The 22,890-nt window shown below is 50.7% G+C and overlaps 3 protein-coding genes across 5 annotated transcripts in view; 1 reads left to right on the top strand and 2 right to left on the bottom strand.

Annotated features, from left to right (window-relative positions):
- Positions 1-22,890, bottom strand: part of LOC140418749 (uncharacterized) — a 346,993-nt gene that overhangs the window by 93,938 nt on the left and 230,165 nt on the right. The window lies entirely within an intron of this gene.
- LOC140418745 (uncharacterized) overlaps positions 1-22,890 on the top strand; it is a 362,902-nt gene that overhangs the window by 182,632 nt on the left and 157,380 nt on the right. The gene's annotated exons all lie outside the window — the stretch shown is intronic.
- LOC140422649 (uncharacterized) lies at positions 3,448-21,126 on the bottom strand. 2 transcript variants are annotated; one of them, XR_011947537.1, is made up of 2 exons: positions 19,488-21,126; positions 3,448-4,396 (listed from the first exon to the last, which is right to left on the bottom strand). XR_011947537.1 is itself a non-coding variant. In XM_072507642.1 (2 exons), the coding sequence occupies exons 1-2, from the start codon at positions 21,098-21,100 to the stop codon at positions 3,603-3,605; spliced, it is 954 nt and encodes a 317-aa protein (XP_072363743.1). In that variant the 5' UTR covers positions 21,101-21,126; the 3' UTR covers positions 3,448-3,602. The 2 variants fall into 2 exon arrangements, 1 of the variants encoding a protein (XP_072363743.1); XM_072507642.1 differs by having other exon boundaries at positions 20,941-21,126.

Here is a 22,890-nt window from a genome sequence, read left to right as displayed (position 1 = left end):
TGCCCCACCCATCCTTTGCGTAGTCTAACCTGGTCTATCAGTTTCAAGTGCGTCTCCTGTAACATAACCACGTCTGCCTTAAGTTTCTTAAGGTGTGCGAGTACCCGTGCCCTCTTTATCGGCCCGTTCAGCCCTCTCACATTCCACGTGATCAGCCGGGTTAGGGGGCTTTTTACCCCCCCCCCCCTCGTCGATTAGCCATCCCCTTTTTCCAGCTCCTCACCCGGTTCCCACGCAGCTGTGTCCCCCCCAGGCGGTGCCCCCCCCCCTGCTAGATCCCCCACTAGCGTAGTTACACCCCCATGTTGCTCCCAGAAGTCAGCAAACTCTGGCCGACCTCGGCTTCCCCCCGTGACCTCGGCTCGCACCGTGCGACGCCCCCTCCTTCCTGCTTCCCTATTCCCGCCATGATTATCCTAGCGCGGGAACTAAGCCTGCGCTTCCCCCTTGGCCCCGCCCCCAATGGCCAACGCCCCATCTCCTCCACCTCCCCTCCTCCCCCCATCACCACCTGTGGAAGAGAGAAAAGTTACCACATCGCAGGAGTAATGACATAAAACTCCTCTTTCCCCCCTTTTTACCCCCCTCTTCGCCCCCCATACTCGCCCCACCACTTTGTTTCAAACGTTCTTTTTTAATATCCCGCTCATTCCAATTTTTCTTCTACAATAAAAGTCCACGCCTCATCCGCCGTCTCAAAGTAGTGGTGCCTCCCTTGATATGTGACCCACAGTCTTGCCGGTTGCAGCATTCCGAATTTTATCTTCTTTTTGTGAAGCACCGCCTTGGCCCGATTAAAGCTCGCCCTCCTTCTCGCCACCTCCGCACTCCAGTCTTGGTATACGCGGATCACCGCGTTCTCCCACTTACTGCTCCGAGTTTTCTTTGCCCATCTAAGGACCATCTCTCTATCCTTAAAACGGAGGAATCTCACCACTATGGCTCTAGGAATTTCTCCTGCTCTCGGTCCTCGCGCCATCACTCGGTATGCTCCCTCCACCTCCAGCGAACCCGCCGGGGCCTCCGCTCCCATTAACGAGTGCAGCATCGTGCTCACATATGCCCCGACGTCCGCTCCCTCCGCACCTTCAGGAAGACCAAGAATCCTTAAGTTATTCCTCCTCGCGTTGTTCTCCAGCATCTCCAGTCTTTCCACACATCGTTTATGGTGTGCCTCGTGCATCTCCGTCTTCACCACCAGGCCCTGTATGTCGTCCTCATTCTCGGCAGCCTTTGCCTTCACGACCTGAAGCTCCCGCTCCTGGGTCTTTTGCTCCTCCTTTAGCCCTTCGATCGCCTGTAATATCGGGGCCAACAGCTCTTTCTTCATTTCCTTTTTAAGTTCTTCCACACAACATTTCAAGAACTCTTGTTGTTCAGGGCCCCATGTTAAACTACCACCTTCCGACGCCATCTTGGTTTTTGCTTGCCTTACTTGCCGCTGCTCTAGAGGATCCACCGCAATCTGGCCACTTTCCCCTCCTTTTTCCATCCGTATCCAGGGGGGATTCCCTTCTGGTTTACCGCACAGTGTTTTTAGCCGTTAAAATTGCCGTTGGGGCTCCTATCAAGAGCCCAAAGGTCCGTTCCACCGGGAGCTGCCGAAACGTGCGACTTAGCTGGTCATCGCCGCACCCGGAAGTCCACTTTAATGCTTTTTAACATACGTAACACTTCCTCAATCATGATAACGACCTGTTCTAAAGTGTTTACACATCTCTGAGACACCACCAATCAGCATGTCCCTCTCCTTTGTGAATACCGATGCAAAATACTCATTAAGGACCACACCTACTTCCTCTGATTCTACACATAATTTCCCTCCTTTGTCCTTGAGCGGACCAACTCTTTCTCTACCTACCCTCTTGTTCCTAATATATGTATAAATGCCTTGGGATTCTCCTTAATCCTATCGGCCAAGGACATTTGGTGACCCCTTTTTCCCCTCCTAACTCCCTGCTTGAGCTCTTTTCTACTTTCCTTGTATTCCTTAAGTGCTTCATCTGTTTTTAGTTGCCTTTACCTCACATATGCATTTTTTTCATTTTGACAAGATTCTCAATTTCCCTGGTCATCCATGGTTCCCGAATCGTGGGCGGGATTCTCCACTCCCGCGCCGAAGTGCCCACGCCCTCGTGAACGGCGTCGAGGTTCACGCCGGCGCGAAACGGCCCCTATCCAGACCGATTCAGGGCCCGATAATGGGCTAGGAGCGGGGCCGCGTCATCTACACGCGCCGGGCCTTGTCATCGCGTAAAGGCGGCACCGCATACCTGACGCGGCCGGCGCCGCATAACTGGCGTCACCCGCGCATGCGTGGTTGCCGTCCTCCCCGAGTCCGCCCCGCAAGAAGATGGCGGACGGATCTTGTGGGACTGCGGAAGGAAGGAGGTTCTCCTTCAGAGAGGATGGCCCGACAATCAGTGGGCACCGATCGCAGGCCACCCCACATTTGAGGTACCCCCCGGTGCAGGATCCACCCCCCCCCCCCCGCAGGCCGCCGCCCCCCCCCTCCCCACCCCCCAGCGTTCCCGCGCTGTTCCCTACGGCAGCGACCAGGTGTGGACGGCGCCGCGGGGAACCCGCCGTTTTGGGCTGGCCACTCGGCCCATCCGGGCCTAAGAATAGCAGGGGTGCCGGAGAATCGCCATTTTGGGTGTCTCGGGCGATTCTGCGGCCCACGGAACTCAACGGGGCCGTTCCCGCCACTTGGGAGAATCGTGGGTGGGCGTCGGACCGGCGTCGCGGGAAATTTTGGCGGCCCAGGCGATTCTCCCAACCGGCGCGGGAGTGGAGAATCGCGCCCCCTGCCTTTCCTGTCCTTCATTTTTACCGGCACATGCCTGTCCTGCACTCCCATCTACTGCTCTTTAAGAGACTCACACATGTCAAATGTGGATTTACCCTCAAACAGCCTCTCCCAAACAACAGCATCCAAATCCTGCCTAATCTGGTTGTAGTTAGGCTGATCCCAATTTAGCACCTTAACCCGAGGACAGCACTCATCCTTTTCCATGAATATCTGAAAGCTTACGGAATTGTGGTCACTGTTCACCACATGTTCTCCCACTACAACTTTGATGACATGGCCAGGCTCGATCCCTAGTACTAGGTCCAATACAGCCCCCTCTCCAGTCGGACTACCCACATATTGCTCCAAAAAACCATCTTGGACACACTTAACAAATTCCTCACCATCCAGACCCCTCGCCCTAATGGATCTCCACTCAATATCAGGAAAATTAAAGGCTCGTGGGAGGGAGGGAAGCAGCAGAGGCAGCTGATCGGATTTACTCAATCTCAGTCACAAAGAAGCTCCACAAGCTCCTCACACTTCTTGTTGGAGGTGAGGATGGAAGAGACAGGGGAGAGCGAGAGAACTTCAAAAGGAACTAACTTATGTCGGAGATATTAAAAAGTTTCAGCACACTGCATATCTAACACAAGTTTAATTTATTTGACTGTTACACAGAATATTAGCCCCTGTAAATGGGCTGGAGTTTGTTATCAGCAGAAAGAGACCCAAATGAACATGGTTCAGTCCTGAATGTGAGGAGCAGCAAAATCCAATCACTATGGTTACTTGTGGCCTCGTTGGTGTCTCAGCAGGGCGGATGAAGTGGTGAATCCCTTCCCACACTTGGAGCAGGCGAATGGCCTCTCCCCAGTGTGAACTCGCTGATGTACAGTGAGCTGAGATGAATGTCTGAATCCAGTCCGCAGTGAGAGCACCTGAACGGTCTCTCATCAGTGTGAACACGTTGATGGACCATCAGTTCCCCAGAACCTTTATAGAACTTCCCGCAGTCTGTACATTGAAACGGTCTCTCATCAGTGTGAACTCGCTGGTGCTTCTGCAGGTTGGATGACTGAGTGAATCCCTTCCCACACTTGGCGCAGGTGAACAGCCTCTCCCCAGTGTGAATTCGCTGGTGACTCAGCAGGTGGGATGACTTAGTGAATCCCATCCCACACTTGGAGCAGGTGAATGGTCTCTCCCCAGTGTGAACTCGCTGGTGTGCGGACAGGCCGGATGACTCAGTGAATCCCTTCCCACACTGTGAGCAGGTGAATGGTCTCTCCCCAGTGTGACTGCGTCGATGAGTTTCCAGCTTGGATGGGGAAGTGAATCCTTTCCCACAGTCCCCACATTTCCACGGTTTCTCCTCAGTGCGACTGCATTTGTGGCTTGTGAGACCTGATGATTGACTGTATCCTCGTCCACACACACAACACGTGTACGGTTTCCCCGCACTGTGAACGATGCTTTTTCCTTCCATGTTCAAAGTACGATGATATTCAGGATATGATAAATTGAGGACTCTGTCAGATCCTGATGTGATGCTTGGTTTGAGTTTCCGGACTTTGAATCTTCCCCTTCGAACACCCTGTGAAACTGATTTAAAACAGAAAATAGGGAATGAGAGAGAACCCACAAAACACAAAGGCAGGTTGTGAAATTGAGCTGAATGAATCTGGTCATTTGTGGGGACGGCACTGGGAAAAAGTAACCATGAAAACTGCTGGATTGTCATAAAAACCCAACTGGCCTCTTTGGGAGGAGAGAGATAGATTGTGGTCTGAAGCTTTTTAAGTTACATCAATTCAAATGTCTGTTTAGCACAGGGCTAAATCGCTGGTTTTGAAAGCAGACTAAGGCAGGCCAGCAGCACGGTTCAATTCCCATACCAGCCTCCTCGAACAGGCGCCGGAATGTGGCGACTAGGGGCTTTTCACAGTAACTTCATTTGAAGCCTCCTTGTGACAATAAGCGATTTTCATTTTGTTTCATTCATTCATTCATTTCATCTTGAGTTTCATAAACAGTAACCAAAGAGAAAATGCTAGAAAAGCTCAGCAGGTCTGGCAGCATCTGTAGGGAGAGAAAAGAGCTAACGTTTCGAGTCCGCTGACCCTTTGTTAGCTCTTTTCTCTCCCAACAGATGCTGCCAGACCTGCTGAGGTTTTCCAGCATTTTCTCTTGGTTTCAGATTCCAGCATCTGCAGTAATTTGCTTTTATTCATAAACAGTAATCTTGATACCAAAACGTTGCTTCTGGTGGCACGGTGGTTAGCACTGCTGCCTCACAGCGCCAGGGACCCGGGTTCAATTCCGGCCTTGGTGACTGTCTGTGTGGAGTTTGCAATTTCTCCCCGTGTCTGCGTTGCTTTCCACCCAGTGCTCAGGATTTCTCCATCAGTCCAAAGAAGGGCAAGTTAGGTGGATTGGCCTTGATAAATTGCCCCTTAGTGTCCAGGGATGTGCAGGTTCGGTGGGGCTATGGGGTTACAGGGACAGGGGTGTGGGCCTAGGCAGGGTGCCCTTTCAGAGAATCAGTGCAGCCTCGATGGGCCAAATGGCCTTCTGCACTGTAGGAATTCTATGGTTCTAATTCTATTCTATGAATCTTTATAAAGCTCTGGTCACCACTCTTCAGGAAGAATGTGAAGGTTCTTGGAGAAGGTGCAGAGGAGATTTACCAGAATGGTTCCAGCAAAGGAGGTTGAGGGGAGATTTGATTCAGGGACACAAGATTATGCCAGATTTCCATCGGGTGGACAAAGAAACTCTGTTTCCATTCACTGATCGTACACGCAGCCGGGACACAGATTTAAAGTTTGGGGTAAAACCTGGATTGAACGATATAAGATCCTGAGGGGTCTTGACAGGGTGGATGTGGAGAGGATGTTTCTCTTGTGGGAGAATCTAGAACGAGGGCATCCATTTCAGATGGAGATGAGGATTTTTTATTCTCTTGAGGGTTGTAAGACTTTGGAAATCACGTCCTTAAAAGGCAGTGGAAGCAGAGTCCTTGAATATTTTTAAGGCAGAGCTGGATAGATTCTTGATGAGCAAGGGGGTGAAAGGTTATCGGGGTTGTGGTAATACCAGGTATTGCAGTACCTGAGAGAGGAATGACCATTGGCTAGACCGCGGGGTCTACCATTGGGCAATGTACATAGCCCCGCCCTGAGAGGCGGGGTATAAGAACAGATGCCGTCCCAGCAGCCTCCATTTCTGTAACATCGCTGCTGGGTACAGTTCTATCTGATTAAAGCTGAATCGATATGACTCCTCGTGGTCTCAAGAGTATTGATTGTGCATCAATTTAATCAGATAAGTACTTTTGAAGGATGGACCTCCGCATCAAGCCGGTGTGCCTTCAGCTCAGCCCGCACGCAGAAAACTCTGCCGCGATTTTTAAGCATTGGCTGGCATGCTTCCAGAGCTACCTCGATACAGCTGCCGACACCCCCACGGAAAGGCAGAAGATACACCTCCTACGGTCGCGGGTCAGCCCGGCGATCTACCCCCTGATCGAAGGGGCGGCGAACTATGATAAAGCCATGGAACTGCTGGAAGGACATTACATTCGTCCACTGAACCAGGTCGCGTGCATCAGGGGTAGACAGGTATGTGGAGTTAAAGTGAGAGTTTGGTGAGTGAGGGAGTTCGGTGAGGAGGGAGCAAGGTGCTCCTTTCATTTAATTTCCGACATTTCCTCAAAAAGTGTGAAGGGAGCTGGGAGTTTACAGAGAGAGCAGCTGCCTGGGAGCAGCGTCGGAGGGCAGAGTTCCAGTTGGTTCACAGGGCAGCGACATTCCAGAAGATAACAGTTGTTTGATTTTGGGGTTTTTAATTTTTTTAAATTATTTTATTTGTGTTTGTTTTGTTTTTTGGGGGCAGCAAGCTATCTTTGTATCGTTTAGCAGAATCACCAATTTTAGAGGCTTCACTTGAGAGAGTAGAAGCAGTATATATGTATTTTATTTTTAAGGGCCGAACGCATGTTTAATCTTTTTTTTCCCCTTTAAATCTCTTTGGGAATTCAGATCAGAGGGGATGGAAGCTAGGGCAGTTGTTTGCTCCTCCTGTAGGATGTGGGTGGTGAGGGACACCGGCACACCTGCGGTAAGTGCATCCAACTCCAGCTCCTCAGAGACTGCGTTAGGGAACTGGAGCTGGATGAACTTCGGATCGTCCGGGAGGCAGAGTTGGTGATAGAGAGGAGTTACAGGGAGGTAGCCACACCCAAGGTGCAGGACAAGAGTAGCTGGGTTACAGTCAGGGGAAGGAAAAGGAACGGGCAGACAATGCAGGGATCCCTCGTGCGTTCAAAACAAGTATAACGTTTTGGATGCTACTGGGGGGAGGCCCTAGCAGCCAGGTCTCTGCCACTGAGCCCGCCTCTGTGGCTCAGAAGGGAAGGGGGAGAATAGAAAAGCAATAGTGGTAGGAGACTCAATGGTTAGGGGAACTGATAGGAGGTTCTGTGGTCACGAACGAGACTCCCGGAAGGTATGTTGCCTCCCGGGTGCCAGGGCCAGGGATATCTTGGATCGAGTCTACAGGATTCTTAAGGGGGAGGGGGAGCAACCAGAAGTCGTGGTGCACATAGGCACCAATGACATAGCTGAGAAAAGGGATGAGGATTTAAAAAGTGATTTTAGGGAGTTAGGTTGACAGCTAAAGAGCAGGACAAGCAGAGTAGTGATCTCAGGATTGCTACTGGTGCCACGTGCAAGTGAGGCAAGGAACGGAGAGCGAGTGCAGCTGAACACGTGGCTACAAGGCTGGTGCAGGAGGGAAGGCTTCAGATATGTGGATCACTGGGATAGCTTCTGGGGAAGGTGGGACTTGTGCATGAAGGACGGATTGCACATAAACTGTCTTGGGTGGGTGGTTTTCTGGAGCTGTTCAGGAGGATTTAAACTAGTTTGGCAGGGGGATGGGAACCAGAGCTATGGATCAGAGGACAGGGTAGCTGTTGAACAGGCAGAAATCGTATGCAGCGAGTCGGTGAGGAAGGATAGACAGTTGATAGGGCAAAGTTGCACTCAGCGGAATGGGTCAAAGTGCGTCTGTTTCAATGTAAGGAGTGTCAGGAATAAGGGAGATGAACTTAGAGCATGGATCAGTATGTTGATCGGCGATGTTGTGGCCATTACGGAAACATTACTGCAGCAGATCTTGGAAAGGTGCAGAAGTAACAGAGTTGTTGTCATGGGTGACTTCAACTTCCCTAATATTGACTGAAACCTCCTTAGTGCAAATGGTTTGGATGGAGCAGATTTTGTCAGGTATGTACAGGAAGGATTCCTGACTCAATATGTAGATAGGCCGACTAGGGGGGGGGGGGGGGGGGGGCATATTGGACTTGGTGCTCGGCAACGAACCAGGCCAGGTGTTAGATGTCTCGGTAGGAGAGCATTTTGGTGACAGTGACCACAACTCCTTGACCTTTACCAGAGTCATTGAGAGGGATAGGAACAGACAATATGGGAAGGTGTTTAATTGGGGGAGGGGAAATTATACAGCTATTAGACAGGAGCTGAGGAGCATAAATTGTGAACATTTGTTCTTGGGGGAAATGCACAACAGTAATGTGGGGGATGTTTAAGGAGCACTTGCTGCGAGTGCTGAATAGTTTTGTCCCAGTGAGACGAGGAAGGAATGGTAAGATGAAGGAGCCTTGGATGACAAGAGAAGTTTGCACTGAGTGCTGAATTTGGTGCATTTGAGTGCTATAGTGAGCGTTTGGTGACTGAGGGAGTATAAGGCTTCATTTTTATCTAAAGTCTAGACTTTCTTTTCTTTAGTTAATTAACTTAAAAGTTGCTGTTTGGTTTAGAAGAAGGTGAATTTTCAATCAGCTTTAAACAAAGCTTCTACTTGTAGGCACTTGCAGCTGGAGCTTGTTAATTAGTTAATTGGATTAGGCCAGTTTTCAGAGGCTAGATTCACAGTATAAAAGTGATCCCCTACAGTGCAGACTTTGTTTGCACTGAGTGCTGAATTTGGTGCATTTGAGTGCTATAGTGAGAGTTTGGTGACTGAGGGAGTGCTGAATTTGGTGCATTTGAGTGCTATAGTGAGAGTTTGGTGACAGAGAGTTAGGTGAGGAGGGAGTAAGGTGCTCCTTTCATTTTGTTTCCTACATTTCCGCAAAGAGTGAGAAGAGAGCCAGCAGTTTACAGAGAGTGCAGCTGACTGGGAGCAGAGTCGGAGGGCGGAGATCCAATTGGTCCACAGGGCAGCTATATTCTGTAAGGTAAGAGGGGATGGAGGCTAGGCCAGTTGCATGCTCCTCCTGTAGGATGTGGGTGGTGAGGGATACCACCGGTGTCCCCGCTGACTATACCTGCGGGAAGTGCACCCAACTCCAGCTCCTCAAAGACCAAGTTAGGGAACTGGAGCTGAAGCTGGATGAACTTTGGATCATCCGGGAGGCAGAGGGGGTGATAGAGAAGAGCTACAGGTAGGTAACCACACCCAAGGTACAGGACAAGAATAGCTGGGTTACAGTCAGGGGAAAAAAAAAACAGGCAGACAGTGCAGGGATCCCTCATGGCCGTTCCCCTTCAAAACAAGTATACCGTTTTGGATGCTGTTGGGGGGGATGACGTACCAGGGGAAGGCCCTAGCGCCAGGTCTCTGGCACTGAGTCTGGCTCTGGGGCTCAGAAGGGAAGGGGGGGAGAATAGAACAGCAATAGTTGTAGGAGATTCAATGGTTAGGGGAATAGATAGGAGATTCTGTGGTCACGAGCGAGACTCCCGGAAGGTATGTTGCCTCCCGGGGGCCAGGGATGTCTCGGATCGTGTCTTCAGGATCCTTAAGGGGGAGCGGGAGCAGCCAGAAGTCGTGGTGCACATTGGTACCAACGACGTAGGTAGGAAAAGGGGTGTGGAGGTAATAAATGAGTTTAGGGAGTTAGGCTGGAAGTTAAAAGCCAGGACAGACAGAGTTGTCATCTCTGGTTTGTTGCCGGTGCCACGTGATAGCGAAGCTAGGAATAGGGAGAGAGTGCAGCTGAACACGTGGCTGCAGGAATGGTGTAGGAGGGAGGGCTTCAGGTATTTGGATAATTGGAGTGCATTCTGGGGAAGGTGGGACCTGTACAAGCAGGACGGGTTGCATCTGAACCAGAGGGGCATCAATATCCTGGGAGGGAGATTTTCTAGTAGTCTTCGGGAGGGTTTAAACTAATTTGGCAGGGGAATGGGAACTAGAGTAGGGCCAATCAGGGATAGTGGAGGGAACTTGTGCCTAGAATCTGAGGAGATGGGGGAGGCACTAAATGAATACTTTGCTTCAATATTCACAAGAGGGACCTTGTTGCTCATGAGAACAATGTGAACCAGGTTAATAGACTCAAAGAGGTTGATATTAAACAGGAGGATGTGCTGGAAATTTTGAAAAGCATCAGGATAGATAAGTTCCCTGGGCCTGACGGGATTTACCCAAGGTTACTACGGGAAGCGAGGGAGGAGATTGCTGAGCCGTTAGCGATGATCTTTGTGTCCTCACTCTCCACTGGAGTAGTACCGGATGATTGTAGGGAGGCAAATGTTGTTCCCTTGTTCAAGAAAGGGAATAGGGTAATCCCTGGGAATTACAGACCCATCAGTCTTACGTCTGTGGTGAGCAAAATGTTGGAAAGGATTCTGAGAAATAGGATTTGATGATTATTTAGGAAAACATAGTTTGACTAAAGATAGTCAGCATGGCTTTTGAGGGGTAGGTTATGCCTCACAAGCCTCATTGAATTGTTTGAGGATGTGACGAGACACATTGATGAAGGTCGGGCAGTGGATGTGGTGTATATGGATTTCAGTCAGGCATTTTATAAGGTTCCCCATGGTAGGCTCATTCAGAAAGTTAGGCGACATGGGATACAGGGAAATTTGGCTGTCTGGATACAGAATTGGCTGGCCGAAAGAAGACAGCGAGTGGTAGTGGATGGAAAGTATTCCGCCTGGAGGTCGGTGACCAATGGTGTCCCGCAGGGATCCGTGCTGGGACCTCTGCTCTTTGTGGTTTTTCAATGACTTGGATGAGGAAGTGGAAGGGTGGGTTAATAAGTTTGCCGAAGATACTAAGGTTGGTGGCGTTTTAGCTAGTGTTGAGGGCTATTGCAGGTTACAACAGGACATTGACAGGACGCAGAGCTGGGCTGAGAAGTGGCAGATGGCATTCAACCTCGATAAATGTGAAGTGATTCATTTTGGAAGGTCGAATTTGAATGCTGAATACAGGGTTAAAGGCAGGATTCTTGGAAGTGTGGAGGAACAGAGCGATCTTGTTGTCTACGTACATAGATCCTGCAAAGTTGCCACCCAGGTTGATAGGGTTGTTAAGAAGGCGTATGGTGTGTTGGCTTTCATTTACAGGGGGATTGAGTTTCAGAGCCGTGAGGCTTTGTTGAAGCTTTATAAAACTTGGAATATTGTGTCCAGTTCTGGTCGCCTCATTATAGGAAGGATGTGGATGCTTTGGAGAGGGTACAGAGAAGACTTACAAAGATGCTGCCTGGACTGGAGGGGCATGTCTTATGAAGAAAGGTTAAGGGAGCTAGGGCTTTTCTCACTGAAGCGAAGAAGGAAGAGAGGTGACTTGATAGAGGTGTACAAGGTGATGAGAGGCATGGATAGAGTGGAGAGCCAGAGACTTTCCCCAGGGCGGAAATGGCTGTCACGAGGGGACATAATTTTAAGGTGATTGGAGGAAGGTACGGGGAGATGTCAGAGGTAGGTTCTTTACACAGAGTGGTGGTTGCGTGGAATACACTGCCAGCAGAGGTGGTGGAGTTGAGTCATTAGGGACACTTAAGCGACTCTTGGACAGGCACATGGACTGCAGTAAATTGAAGGAGTGTAGGTTTGGTTGATCTTAGATTAGGATAAATAGTCGGCACAACATCGTGGGCCGAAGGGCCTGTACTGTGCTGTATTGTTCTATGTTCGATATGTTTTTACACAGCGAGCGGCAATGACCTGAAACTTGCTGCCTATGAGGGAGAAGGTAAAATTTGAATTCATTTAAAGTTGACCAAAGACCCTGAAACCATTGTCGATTGTTGGTTCACTCATGTCCTTCAGTGAAGGAAATCTATCCTTCCCTTGTCTGGCCTACATGGGACTCCAGATCCACAGTCAGCTGGTTGACCCTTAAAATGCTCTCTGAGTACACTTCCTGGACCAGCTGGAGTTCCCGAGGGTTGAGGAGCAGGAGGTGGCAGGTTTGGGAGCGCAGATCGAGGTGGAGGAGGTGATTAAAGGAATTGGGAACATGCAGGCAGGAAAGGCCCCGGGACCAGATGGGTTCCCGGTGGAATTTTACAGGAAATATGTGGACCTACTGGCCCCACTCCTGACGAGAACCTTCAATGAGGCTAAGGAAAGGGGGACACTACCCCCGACAATGTCGGAGGCGACGATATCGTTGATCCTGAAACGAGACAAAGACCCGCTGCAGTGCGGGTCATACAGGCCCATCTCCCTCCTAAATGTAGATGCCAAGTTACTGGCCAAAGTGATGGCGACAAGGATAGAGGACTGTGTCCCAGGGGTGGTACATGACGACCAGACAGGGTTTGTTAAAGGGAGGCAATTGAATGCCAATATACGAAGGTTGCTGGGGGTGATGATGATGTCCCCACCGGAGGGGGAGGCGGAGATAGTGGTGGCGATGGATGCAGAGAAGGCATTTGATAGAGTGGAGGGGGACTACCTGTGGGAGGTACTGAAGAGATTTGGATTTGGAGAGGGGTTCATCAGATGGGTTCAGCTCCTGTACGGGGCCCCGGTGGCAAGCGTGGTTACAAATAGGCAACGATCCGACTATTTCCGATTACATAGGAGCACAAGACACGGGTGCCCCCTGTCCCCGTTACTGTTCGCGTTGGCAATCGAGCCATTGGCCATAGCACTGAGGGGCTCTAAGAAGTGGAGGGGGGTGCTCAGAGGAGGAGAGGAACATCGGGTGTCATTATATGCGGATGATTTGCTGCTATATGTGGCGGACCCAGTGGAGGGGATGCCAGAGATAATGCTGACACTCAGGGAGTTTGGAGAGTTCTCGGGATATAAATTGAATATGGGAAAGAGGGAACTTTTTGTGATGCACCTCGGGGAACAGGGCAGGGGGATAGACGATCTGCCGCTGAGGAGAGCAGCAAGGGATTTTCGATATCTAGGGATCCAGGTGGCCAGGAACTGGGGAACCTTGCATAAACTTAACTTGACGCGACTGGTAGAGCAGATGGAGGAGGACTTTAAGAGGTGGGACATGGTGCCCCTGTCATTGGCGGGTAGAGTACAGGCGGTTAAAATGGTGGTCCTCCCGAGGTTTCTTTTCGTGTTTCAGTGCCTCCCCATACTGATTACAAAGGCCTTTTTCAAGAAAGTGGACAGGAGTATTTTGAGCTTTGTGGGGGCTGGAAAGACCCCGAGGGTAAAGAGGGGGTCCCTGCAGCGCAGTAGGGACAGAGGGGGACTGGCACTGCCGAGTCTGAGTGACTATTATTGGGCCGCCAACGTGTCTATGATATGTAAGTGGATGAGGGAAGAAAAAGGGGCGGCGTGGAAAAGGCTGGAGATGGCGTCCTGTAAGGGAACAAGTTTAAAAGCACTGGCGACGGCGCCGTTACCATTCCCCCCGAAAAAATACACCACACACCCAGTAGTGGTGGCGACTTTGAAGATTTGGGGGCAGTGGAGACGACATAGGGGAGTGACGGGTGCCTCGGTGTGGTCCCCGATAAGGAACAATCACAGGTTGTCCCGGGGAGGATAGATGGGGGATTCCAATCTTGGCAGCGAGCAGGAGTTGGGAAGTTGAAGGACTTGTTCTTGGACGGGTCGTTCGCGAGTTTGGGAGCATTGGTAGAAAAATACGGGTTGCCACCTGGGAATGCCTTCCGATATATGCAAGTGAGGGCATTTGTGAGGCAACAGGTGAGGGAATTTCTGCAGCACCCAGCGCAAGGGATCCAGGACAGAGTGATTTCGGGGGCATGGGTCGGTGAAGGTAAAGTGTCCGATATATACAGGGAAATGAGAGACGAGGGGGAGACAATGGTAGAGGAGCTGAAGGGTAAATGGGAGGAGGAGCTGGGGGAAGAGATTGAGGAGGGGCTGTGGGCAGATGCCCTAAGTAGGGTAAATTCCTCGTCCTCGTGTACCAGGCTTAGCCTGATCCAATTCAAGGTTCTACACAGGGCACATATGATGGGAGCAAGGCTGAGTAGATTTTTTGGAGTGGAGGATAGGTGCGGGAGGTGCACGGGAAGCCCGGCGAACCACACCCACATGTTTTGGTCATGTCCGGTATTGCATGGGTTCTGGGTGGGTGTGGCAAGAGTGATCTCAAAGGTGGTGGGGGTCCGAGTCGAACCGAGCTGGGGGTTAGCTATATTTGGGGTTGCAGAAGAGCCGGGAGTGCAGGAGGCGAGAGAGGCCGATGTTTTGGCCTTTGCGTCCCTAGTAGCCCGGCAAAGGATTCTACTTATGTGGAAAGAAGCCAAACCCCCGGGCGTGGAGGCCTGGATAAACGACATGGCAGGGTTTATAAAATTGGAGCGAATAAAATACGCACTGAGAGGATCGGCTCAAGGGTTCACCAGGCGGTGGCAACTGTTCCTTGACTATCTCGCAGAGCGATAAGGGAAAACAGGAAAGACAGCAGCAGCAAGCCGGGGGGCGGGGGGGTGGGGGTGTATTCGGTGTTTGGGTTTCATGTTCTTTTCTTTCTTTCCATGCTAGTTGTTGTTTATATTTATTTTTTCAGTATTATTATTTCTCTTTTCTTGTTCTTTTTCTGCACTTGTTGTTAGTTTAATATATTGTTTAAATAACAGTCAATGTACATTTTGTTACAAAGTTGTAAAAATGGAAAATTCTTTTTGATCGAGAAACTTTAAATATATATATATTTTTTAAATGATTGTAGCGCACAATGACTTACGAGAGACGAGAAGTGATGAAGTCGATCCAGGCTTTATTAAGCGATGCTTGTCCCCAGCAGCTCAGCAACAGAATGAAGCTGCAGGGAGAAGCTCGGGTTCTTATACTCCGCCTTCAGGGCGGAGTCAGAAGTCGGCAGATCCAACCAGGACCCGGGATCTGTCAGCCAATAGCATCTCGGCTTCACAGGTCCCACATGACCCCTAATACATACCACCACATTCACCCCTTGTTAAAAAGGAACCCGGCGGGGTGGTGGTTCGCATGGTGGTAGGGGTTTACAAAGCTGGCCCTGGAACAAATTTCGGACAGTGTTACTACAGCTTTAGCCCTACACTGGGCTATGTACAAGTTTGTGAGAACTATTTACAATATGAGCAAAAACAATTTTTTTTTTTGTTACAACAACATTCTTGGTGTCACGCGGATTCCCCGAGTCAAGCGGGCGGTCTGGTCTTCCTCATCGATCGCCTCAGCCCCGGTGGTGGTGCAGGTGCTTGCTCGGGCGTTGTCGTCTCAGGGAGCGTTTCGCTGTTTATTCTTGTTTTACTCCTGGGCGGGCACGGGAGGAGGACCGATCCCCCCGGGAAGGGGGCGGTCGCGGTGTGCGCCGGTGACAGGGAGGGGGATGATCGGTGTCGGGGATGTGTGTGTGTTTCCGGCGGGTGCCAGGTCCCGCAGGGAGACTGTGTCCTGTCGGCCGTCGGGGTACGCCACATAGGCGTACTGCGGGTTTGCGTGGAGAAGGTGAACCCTCTCGACCAACGGGTCCGATTTGTGCGCCCGCACATGTTTCTGGAGCAAGATGGGTCCTGGGGCCGCCAGCCAGGTCGGCAGCGACGTTCCGGAGGAGGACTTCCTGGGGAAGACAAGGAGGCGCTCATGAGGCGTTTGGTTAGTGGTGGTACACAGCAGCGACCGGATGGAGTGGAGAGCGTCCGGGAGGACCTCCGGCCACCGGGAAACTGGGAGATCCCTGGACCGTAGGGCCAGTAGGACGGTTTTCCAGACCGTGCCGTTCTCCCTCTCTACTTGCCCGTTCCCCCGGGGGTTGTAGCTGGTTGTCCTGCTCGAGGCTATGCCCTTGCTGAGCAGGAACTGGTGCAGCTCGTCACTCATGAAGGAGGACCCCCTGTCGCTATGGATATATGCGGGGCAACCGAACAGTGTGAATATGGTGCCAAGGGCTTTAATGACTGTGGCCGCTGTCATGTTGGGGCAGGGGATGGCGAAGGGGAAACGAGAGTACTCGTCCCCCACATTCAGGAAGTATGCGTTGCGGTCGGTGGAGGGGAGGGGCCCTTTGAAATCCAAACTGAGGCGTTCAAAGGGGCGGAAGCCTTGATCAGGTGCGCTCTATCCGGCCTGAAAAAGTGCGGTTTGCACTCTGCGCAGATGTGGCAGTTCCTGGTGACTGTACGGACCTCCTCCACAGAGTAGGGGAGGTCGCGGGACTTTACGAAATGGTAGAATCGAGTGACCCCCGGGTGGCAGAGGTCCTCGTGGAGGGCTTGGAGGCGGTCTATTTGTGCATTGGCACATGTGCCGCAGGATAGGGCATCGGACGGCGCGTTCAGCTTTCCGGGACGATACAAGAACTCATAGTTAAAGGTGGAGAGCTCGATCCTCCACCTTAGGATCTTGTCATTCTTAATTTTGCCCCGCTGTGCATTATCGAACATGAAGGCTACCGACCGTTGGTCGGTGAGGAGAGTGAATCTCCTGCCGGCCAGGTAATGCCTCCAATGTCGCACAGCTTCCACTATGGCTTGGGCTTCCTTTTCCACTGAGGAGTGGCGGATTTCTGAGGCGTGGAGGGTCCGGGAGAAAAAGGCCACGGGTCTGCCCGCTTGGTTAAGGGTGGCCGCCAGAGCTACGTCGGATGCGTCGCTCTCGACCTGGAAGGGGAGGGACTCGTCGATGGCGCGCATCGTGGCCTTTGCGATATCCGCTTTGATGCGGCTGAAGGCCTGGCGAGCCTGTCGACAGGGGGAAGGTAGTGGACTGTATTAGCGGGCGGGCCTTGTCTGCGTACTGGGGGACCCACTGGGCGTAATATGAAAAGAAACCCAGGCAACGTTTCAGGGCTTTGGAGCAGTGGGGGAGGGGGAATTCCATAAGGAGGCGCATGCGTTCGGGGTCGGGGCCTATTACTCCATTGCGCACTACGTATCCCAGGATGGCCAACCGGTTTGTGCTAAAAACGTATTTTTCCTCGTTATATGTGAGGTTCAGGGCATTAGCGGTCTGGAGGAACTTTTGGAGGTTGGCGTCATGGTCCTGCTGATCATGGCCGCAGATGGTTACATTGTCGAGATACGGGAACGTGGCCTGCAACCCGTGCTGGTCAACCATTCGGTCCATCTCCCGTTGGAAGACCGAGACCCCGTTCGTGACGCCAAATGGGAACCTTAGGAAGTGGTATAGACGCCCATCTGCCTCGAAGGCGGTGTACTTGCAGTCACCTGGGCGGATGGGGAGCTGGTGGTAGGCGGGCTTGAGGTCCACGGTGGAAAAGACCTTATACTGGGCAATCCGATTGACCATGTCGGATATGCGGGGGAGAGGGTACGCATCTAGCTGAGTGTACCTGTTGATGGTCTGACTATAGTCTACGACCATCCTTTGCTTCTCCCCGGTCTTTACTACTACTACCTGGGCTCTCCAGGGACTATTGCTGGCCTGGATTATGCCTTCCTTCAGCAACCGCTGGACTTCAGACCGAATAAATATCCGGTCCTGGGCGCTGTACCGTCTGCTCCTAGTGGCGACGGGTTTGCAATCCGGGGTAAGGTTTGCAAACAAGGACGGCGGTTCAACCTTGAGAGTTGCGAGGCCGCAGGTAGTGAGTGGGGGTATTGGGCCGCCGAATTGGAATGTTAGGCTCTGCAGGTTACACTGGAAATCTAATCCCAGTAATGTGGGCGCGCAGAGTTGGGGAAGGACGTAGAGCCTATAGTTCTTAAACTCCCTCCCTTGCACCGTTAGGTTTGCGATGCAGAACCCTTTGATCTCTACGGAATGGGATCCTGCAGCTAGGGAAATCTTTTGCGTGCTTGGATGGATGGTCAGAAAACAGCGTCTTACCGTGTCTGGGTGAAGAAAACTTTCAGTGCTCCCGGAGTCGATCAGGCATGGCGTCTCGTATCCGTTGACCAGCACCGTTGTTGTCGTCGTCTGGAGCGTCCGGGGCCGCGATTGATCCAGTATCACCTAAGCCAGTCGTGGTAGTAGTGTCGCGGCGTCTTCTTCGGACCCCGTGGAGCCGTCGATGCTGGGGTCCTTTGATGTCAACCAAGATGGTGGTGTCCATGAATCGCATGCGGCCGGGGCTGGACAAAATGGCCGCCCCCATGAATCGCACGTGGCTGGGGGTCACAAGATGGCGGCACCCATCCTCCCCTCGTGGTGCCCGGGACCCAAAATGGCAGCACCCGCGGGTCGCACATGGGGCGCTGGGGGGGTTGGGGGGTGTTTGGGATGTGCTGGGCTCGTTCTTCTCCGGGGATTGCGGTGACCCCCCGGGACCGGCACACTGCCACGTAATGGCCCTTTTTGCCGCAGCTTTTACAAATAGCTGCACGGGCCGGGCAGCGCTGCCGGGGGTGTTTTGCTTGTCCGCAGAAATAGAAGCGGGCCCCCCCGGGATGGTCTGGCGCTTTAACCGTGCAAGCTTGCGAGGGGGGGGGTTTGTCGCGACGGGGGTCCACGGAGCCCATGGGGCTGCCGCGCAGTCGGGGCCGTAGGCGCGGGCGTTTTGCGAGGCCACATCAAGGGAGGCTGCAAGGGCCCGTGCCTCTGAGAGTACAAGCGACTCTCTTTCCAAAAGTCTTTGGCGGATTTGGGGAGAGTTCATACCTGCCACAAATGCATCACGAATTAGCAGGTCCGTGTGTTAGATCGCATTCACCGGCGGGCAGCTGCAGCCTCGTCCCAAAATTAGCAGCGCGGCGTAGAATTCCTCTAGCGATTCTCCGGGACTTTGCCGTCTCGTCGCGAGTTGGTGGCGCGCGTAGACCTGGTTAACGGGCCGAAAGTAGATGCCCTTCAACAATGCGAGCGCCGTCGGGAAATCCTCTGCGTCTTCTATGAGAGGGTAAATTTCCGGGCTTACCCTCGAATGCAGCACCTGCATTTTCTGGTCTTCTGTGATACGGCCGGGGGCCGTTCGGAGGTAGCCTTCAAAGCATGCTTGCCAGTGTTGGAATACTACTGCCGAGTTCGCTGCGTGGGGGCTGATCCGCAGGCATTCTGGGGCGATCCGGAGCTCCATAGTTTTTTAAGCTCGCTTAATAAATTGTAGCGCACAATGACTTACGAGAGACGAGAAGTGATGAAGTCGATCCAGGCTTTATTAAGCGATGCTTGTCCCCAGCAGCTCAGCAACAGAATGAAGCTGCGGGGAGAAGCTCGGGTTCTTATACTCCGCCTTCCGGGCGGAGCCAGAAGTCGGCAGATCCAACCAGGACCCGGGATCTGTCAGCCAATAGCATCTCGGCTTCACAGGTCCCACATGACCCCTAATACATACCACCACAATGATCTGTTGAGTTGCTTGCAGAAAAATACTTTTCACTGTACCTTGGTACACGTGACAATAAACAAATCCAATCCAATCCCAAAACACAACACCCAACAATAACAGGTGAGCAGCAGCTGAGGAATGTTAGTTAGTTTTTTTAACTTGCAGCTATACTGTAAATCAATTTCACAAATCAATTTATGGCGCTTTCACTCACGTTTTGCCGTTTTGTGATCTTGTCATGTCTTTCGAAAGCAATATGAAATCCTTTCTCCATTTACACTCTCAGTTTCTAGGTCTCTCAGACCACAGCCGACACATGGTGTCTATTTGGCTAGAGTATTTTGCTGGTAACAAGCCGGGAGCTCAGAATTACCTCAATGTTTATTTACCTTCTGGTTGAATGTTTTCTGACACAATTCACAGCCCAATTCTTCCCCCTGACAATAACCAGATGACCGGGGCCATTCCTACCCCGTGCCTAACAATGAAACCTGTATTCTTACCAGGATACTGAGTAGATCTCTGTTCGGGTTGTTTAGATTCACTGACAGCCAGTTCCCCAGGTTCAGATGCTAAAGCATCATTGGGCTGCGGTGGAACAGCGGTTAGCTCTGCAAAAAGCTGCTGAGACGGACCTTTTTGTAACACTGTCGCTGGAAAACGTCCCTCAGTCGCCCGAAGTGAAATCTGATTCTGATCTCCGTTTATTAACAAGGGTTCTTTTTCTACTTAAGTCTACATTAGACACCGTGTTCTCTCCACGGCCGTTTCTGATAATGGTAAGTCTATGTTCAAAGGGACATTGTCTATTCCATGTGTTCGAATCCATCCCAGACTTTGACACAGCCTGTGTTCTGTTGCCGCAACAAGTAATAGACTCACTACTCCTGGATCGCCTCTGTTGGAACATCAATATTCAAGGTAAGCTCCGAAATAATTACCGAGGTGATATAACTCGGATCATGGAGATAATTCTCAGCGTGTCCTATACCGGCTTTCTGTTCATGTGGCCAAGGATAAAGACAGAATTCAAATGTGTCTTATATAAACCTGTTAGTTTTGTTCACTGAGAACACGGTAACGAACTCATTTCGCAGTTAGAGGCATCAAAAACACTCAGCCGAGAAAAAAATAGTCGCGGAGGTTGTTGTACGAGTTTTTGTCTTTTATCTGACACTGTGCCTCCCTGTATAGTAATACACCGCTCCGCCCTCCACATTCAGGGCGCTTATATTCAGGTAACCAGACTTTGTCGACTCATCATCAGTCGCCAGATATCGTCCTAAGATTTCATCTTTCTTCAGTCCTGCTACTTTGTAAATTATGCAAATTGGAGGCTGTGCCTGTTTCTGCCGATACCATTGCATAGTGCTTATAACCTGATCTGTAAACTCGCAAATTAACTGCGCTGAACGTCCTTCTAATACAGTTAATGTCACTGGAGACTGATTCGCTGCACATAATCCGCCTGTGAAAGTAGATGAACAAAAGAGCACAAGATTAAAGAGAATAAAGCGAAACATGTGTCTATCGAGACCTGAGTGTGTAACTTTTGCCAAGCTGCACATAATATGTATATATCTTATCGTTAACGATACTAAAGTTTAGTGCAAACACTTTGCAATCAATATGCTAAACTGTCATGATGAACCTAATCGTATACTTACTGTCCCACAGCGTCGCCAGTATTAACAGAGACATGTCTGACTGAATCTCTGAGTGAATGTGAATGGGATGAGGCAGAGATCGAGAGGAGAGCGGGAACCCGGGCTCTGTTCCGCTCATTGTTCCACCCACACACTGCAGGGGCCAGGCCCATTGTGACATCACTCAGGATACCATTCCTATTGGCTTTGGCATTGATCTCACGTGAATTTCTAATTAGCAAACTGCTGCTTGCCGCCCCCTGCTGACGGATTCTGTTCACTCCAATTTAGAACTACTGAGTGGGTTTATTGAAATACACATCGAAACACCAATGTTAAATATTCTCTCCCAGAAACCTAAATTGAAGGTGACAAACGCAATCTTGTTTTTCTTGATATTTATCCTGGAAAACGATGTTAATACGTCAGCGGTTATACATCAGGAAAACAATAATTGATTGATTTGATTTCTTGTCACATGTTCTGAAGTACAGTGAAAAGTATTTTTCTGCGGCCGAGGGAACGTACACAGTCCGTACATAGTAGACAAAGTGAATAATCGACAGAGAACATTGACAAATGGTATATTGACAAACAGTGATTGGTTACAGTGTGGAACATGGGGCCAAACAAAGCAAATACATGAGCAAGAGCAGCACAGGACGTCGTGAATAGTGTTCTTACAGGGAACGGATCAGTCCGAGAGGGAGTCGTCGAGGAGTCTAGTAGCTGTGGGGAAGAAGCTGTTCATATGTCTGGATGTTCGGGTCTTCAGACTTCTGTACCTTCTGCCTGATGGAAGGATCTGGAAGAAGGCACTGCCTGGGTGGGAGGAGTCTCTGATAATACTGTCTGCCTTCCTGAGGCAGCGGGAGTTGTATACAAAATCAATATGCATGTGGCAAGCTTGTGTAATGCGTTGAGCTGAGTTCATCACACTTTGCACTTTCTTGCGATCTTGGGCCGAGCAGTTGGCAAAGCAAGCTGAAAAAGTAAATGTCAAGTCCTGGATAAAGGTATGGATGGGGTACACCAGAATCACACCTGGAATGAGACTTCCCAAAAGAGAACCGGTATGCTCTTGACTATCTTCTGGCCCGTGAGGGTGGGGTATGCGCCATAAGTGCAGGGCAAGTGTATCATGGGAGTTCAAGACCTAACCGCTAACATCACTAAGTTTATGGATCGCATACGGGATCACCTGGATGGAATGCAGGACCCTGGCTCGTTGGGTAACTGGAGATTCGGAGGTTGGAAGGACTGGTTGATAAATATGGCCATGTATTTAGCAGTGGCACTCGGCTGCATCTTTGTGGGCCTGGCCATCCTTAAATGCGTGATGGGTAAAATGCAGGGTGCACTGGAACGGACAAACACCCCTAGAGTCTTGGCTGTTAGGATCCACGAGGGTGCAGCGGATGACGGAGTGCTGCAACAGGAATTGGAAATGCAGCAACAAATCTTCTTAGATGAGGGGCCATAGCTACGGGTTGGACAGATAGGTCATCATGAAATGATAAAAGGAGGGATTGAGGAATTGAACAAACGAATGTGATATAAAATAGATAGTTCAAATATTAGTTACAGTAATGTGGATGTGATCAGTCTAATAGTACTGAGTTCACAGACAAAGGATTTCAGAAAGCATGGCAAGGAAGGAGGGAGGGGTGTCTGGTGGAGGATGGGAAAAGGATGCTGGGTAACAAGAGGCCCAGGGTTAAGGAATGAGAAGTGAGCCAATCAGGATATATGGCCAGGTCAGGAGGTGTATAGGATGGCCAATAGGAATCTTGTATGTGAAACGTGATGCCATTTGAATATATTTGTAGAGATTCCTTTGTCTCCGATAGCACTCGGCTCCTAGGGTTTCAGAAGAAACCTTGTGTGTTCTGAGGGTCATTATGAAGCGAGTCAGACTTGCAAGTTGGTTAAAAATAAATAATACTATGCCTACAAATCCATCTCGAGTTT

The sequence above is a fragment of the Scyliorhinus torazame genome, chromosome 5, assembly GCF_047496885.1.
Source record: "Scyliorhinus torazame isolate Kashiwa2021f chromosome 5, sScyTor2.1, whole genome shotgun sequence".
NCBI lineage: Eukaryota > Metazoa > Chordata > Chondrichthyes > Carcharhiniformes > Scyliorhinidae > Scyliorhinus > Scyliorhinus torazame.
This window is presented reverse-complemented; position numbering and strand designations above follow the sequence as displayed.

What these genes read in the sequence shown, in the direction of transcription:
- LOC140422649 (XM_072507642.1), bottom strand. Translation starts at nt 21,100, where the DNA reads ATGTCACAATGGGCCTGGCCCCTGCAGTGTGTGGGTGGAACAATGAGC. An exon ending in ACTGGCGACGCTGTGGGACA is followed by an intron (nt 4,397 to 20,940) that starts GTAAGTATACGA and finishes GTTTTAAATCAG; the next exon opens with TTTCACAGGGTGTTCGAAGG.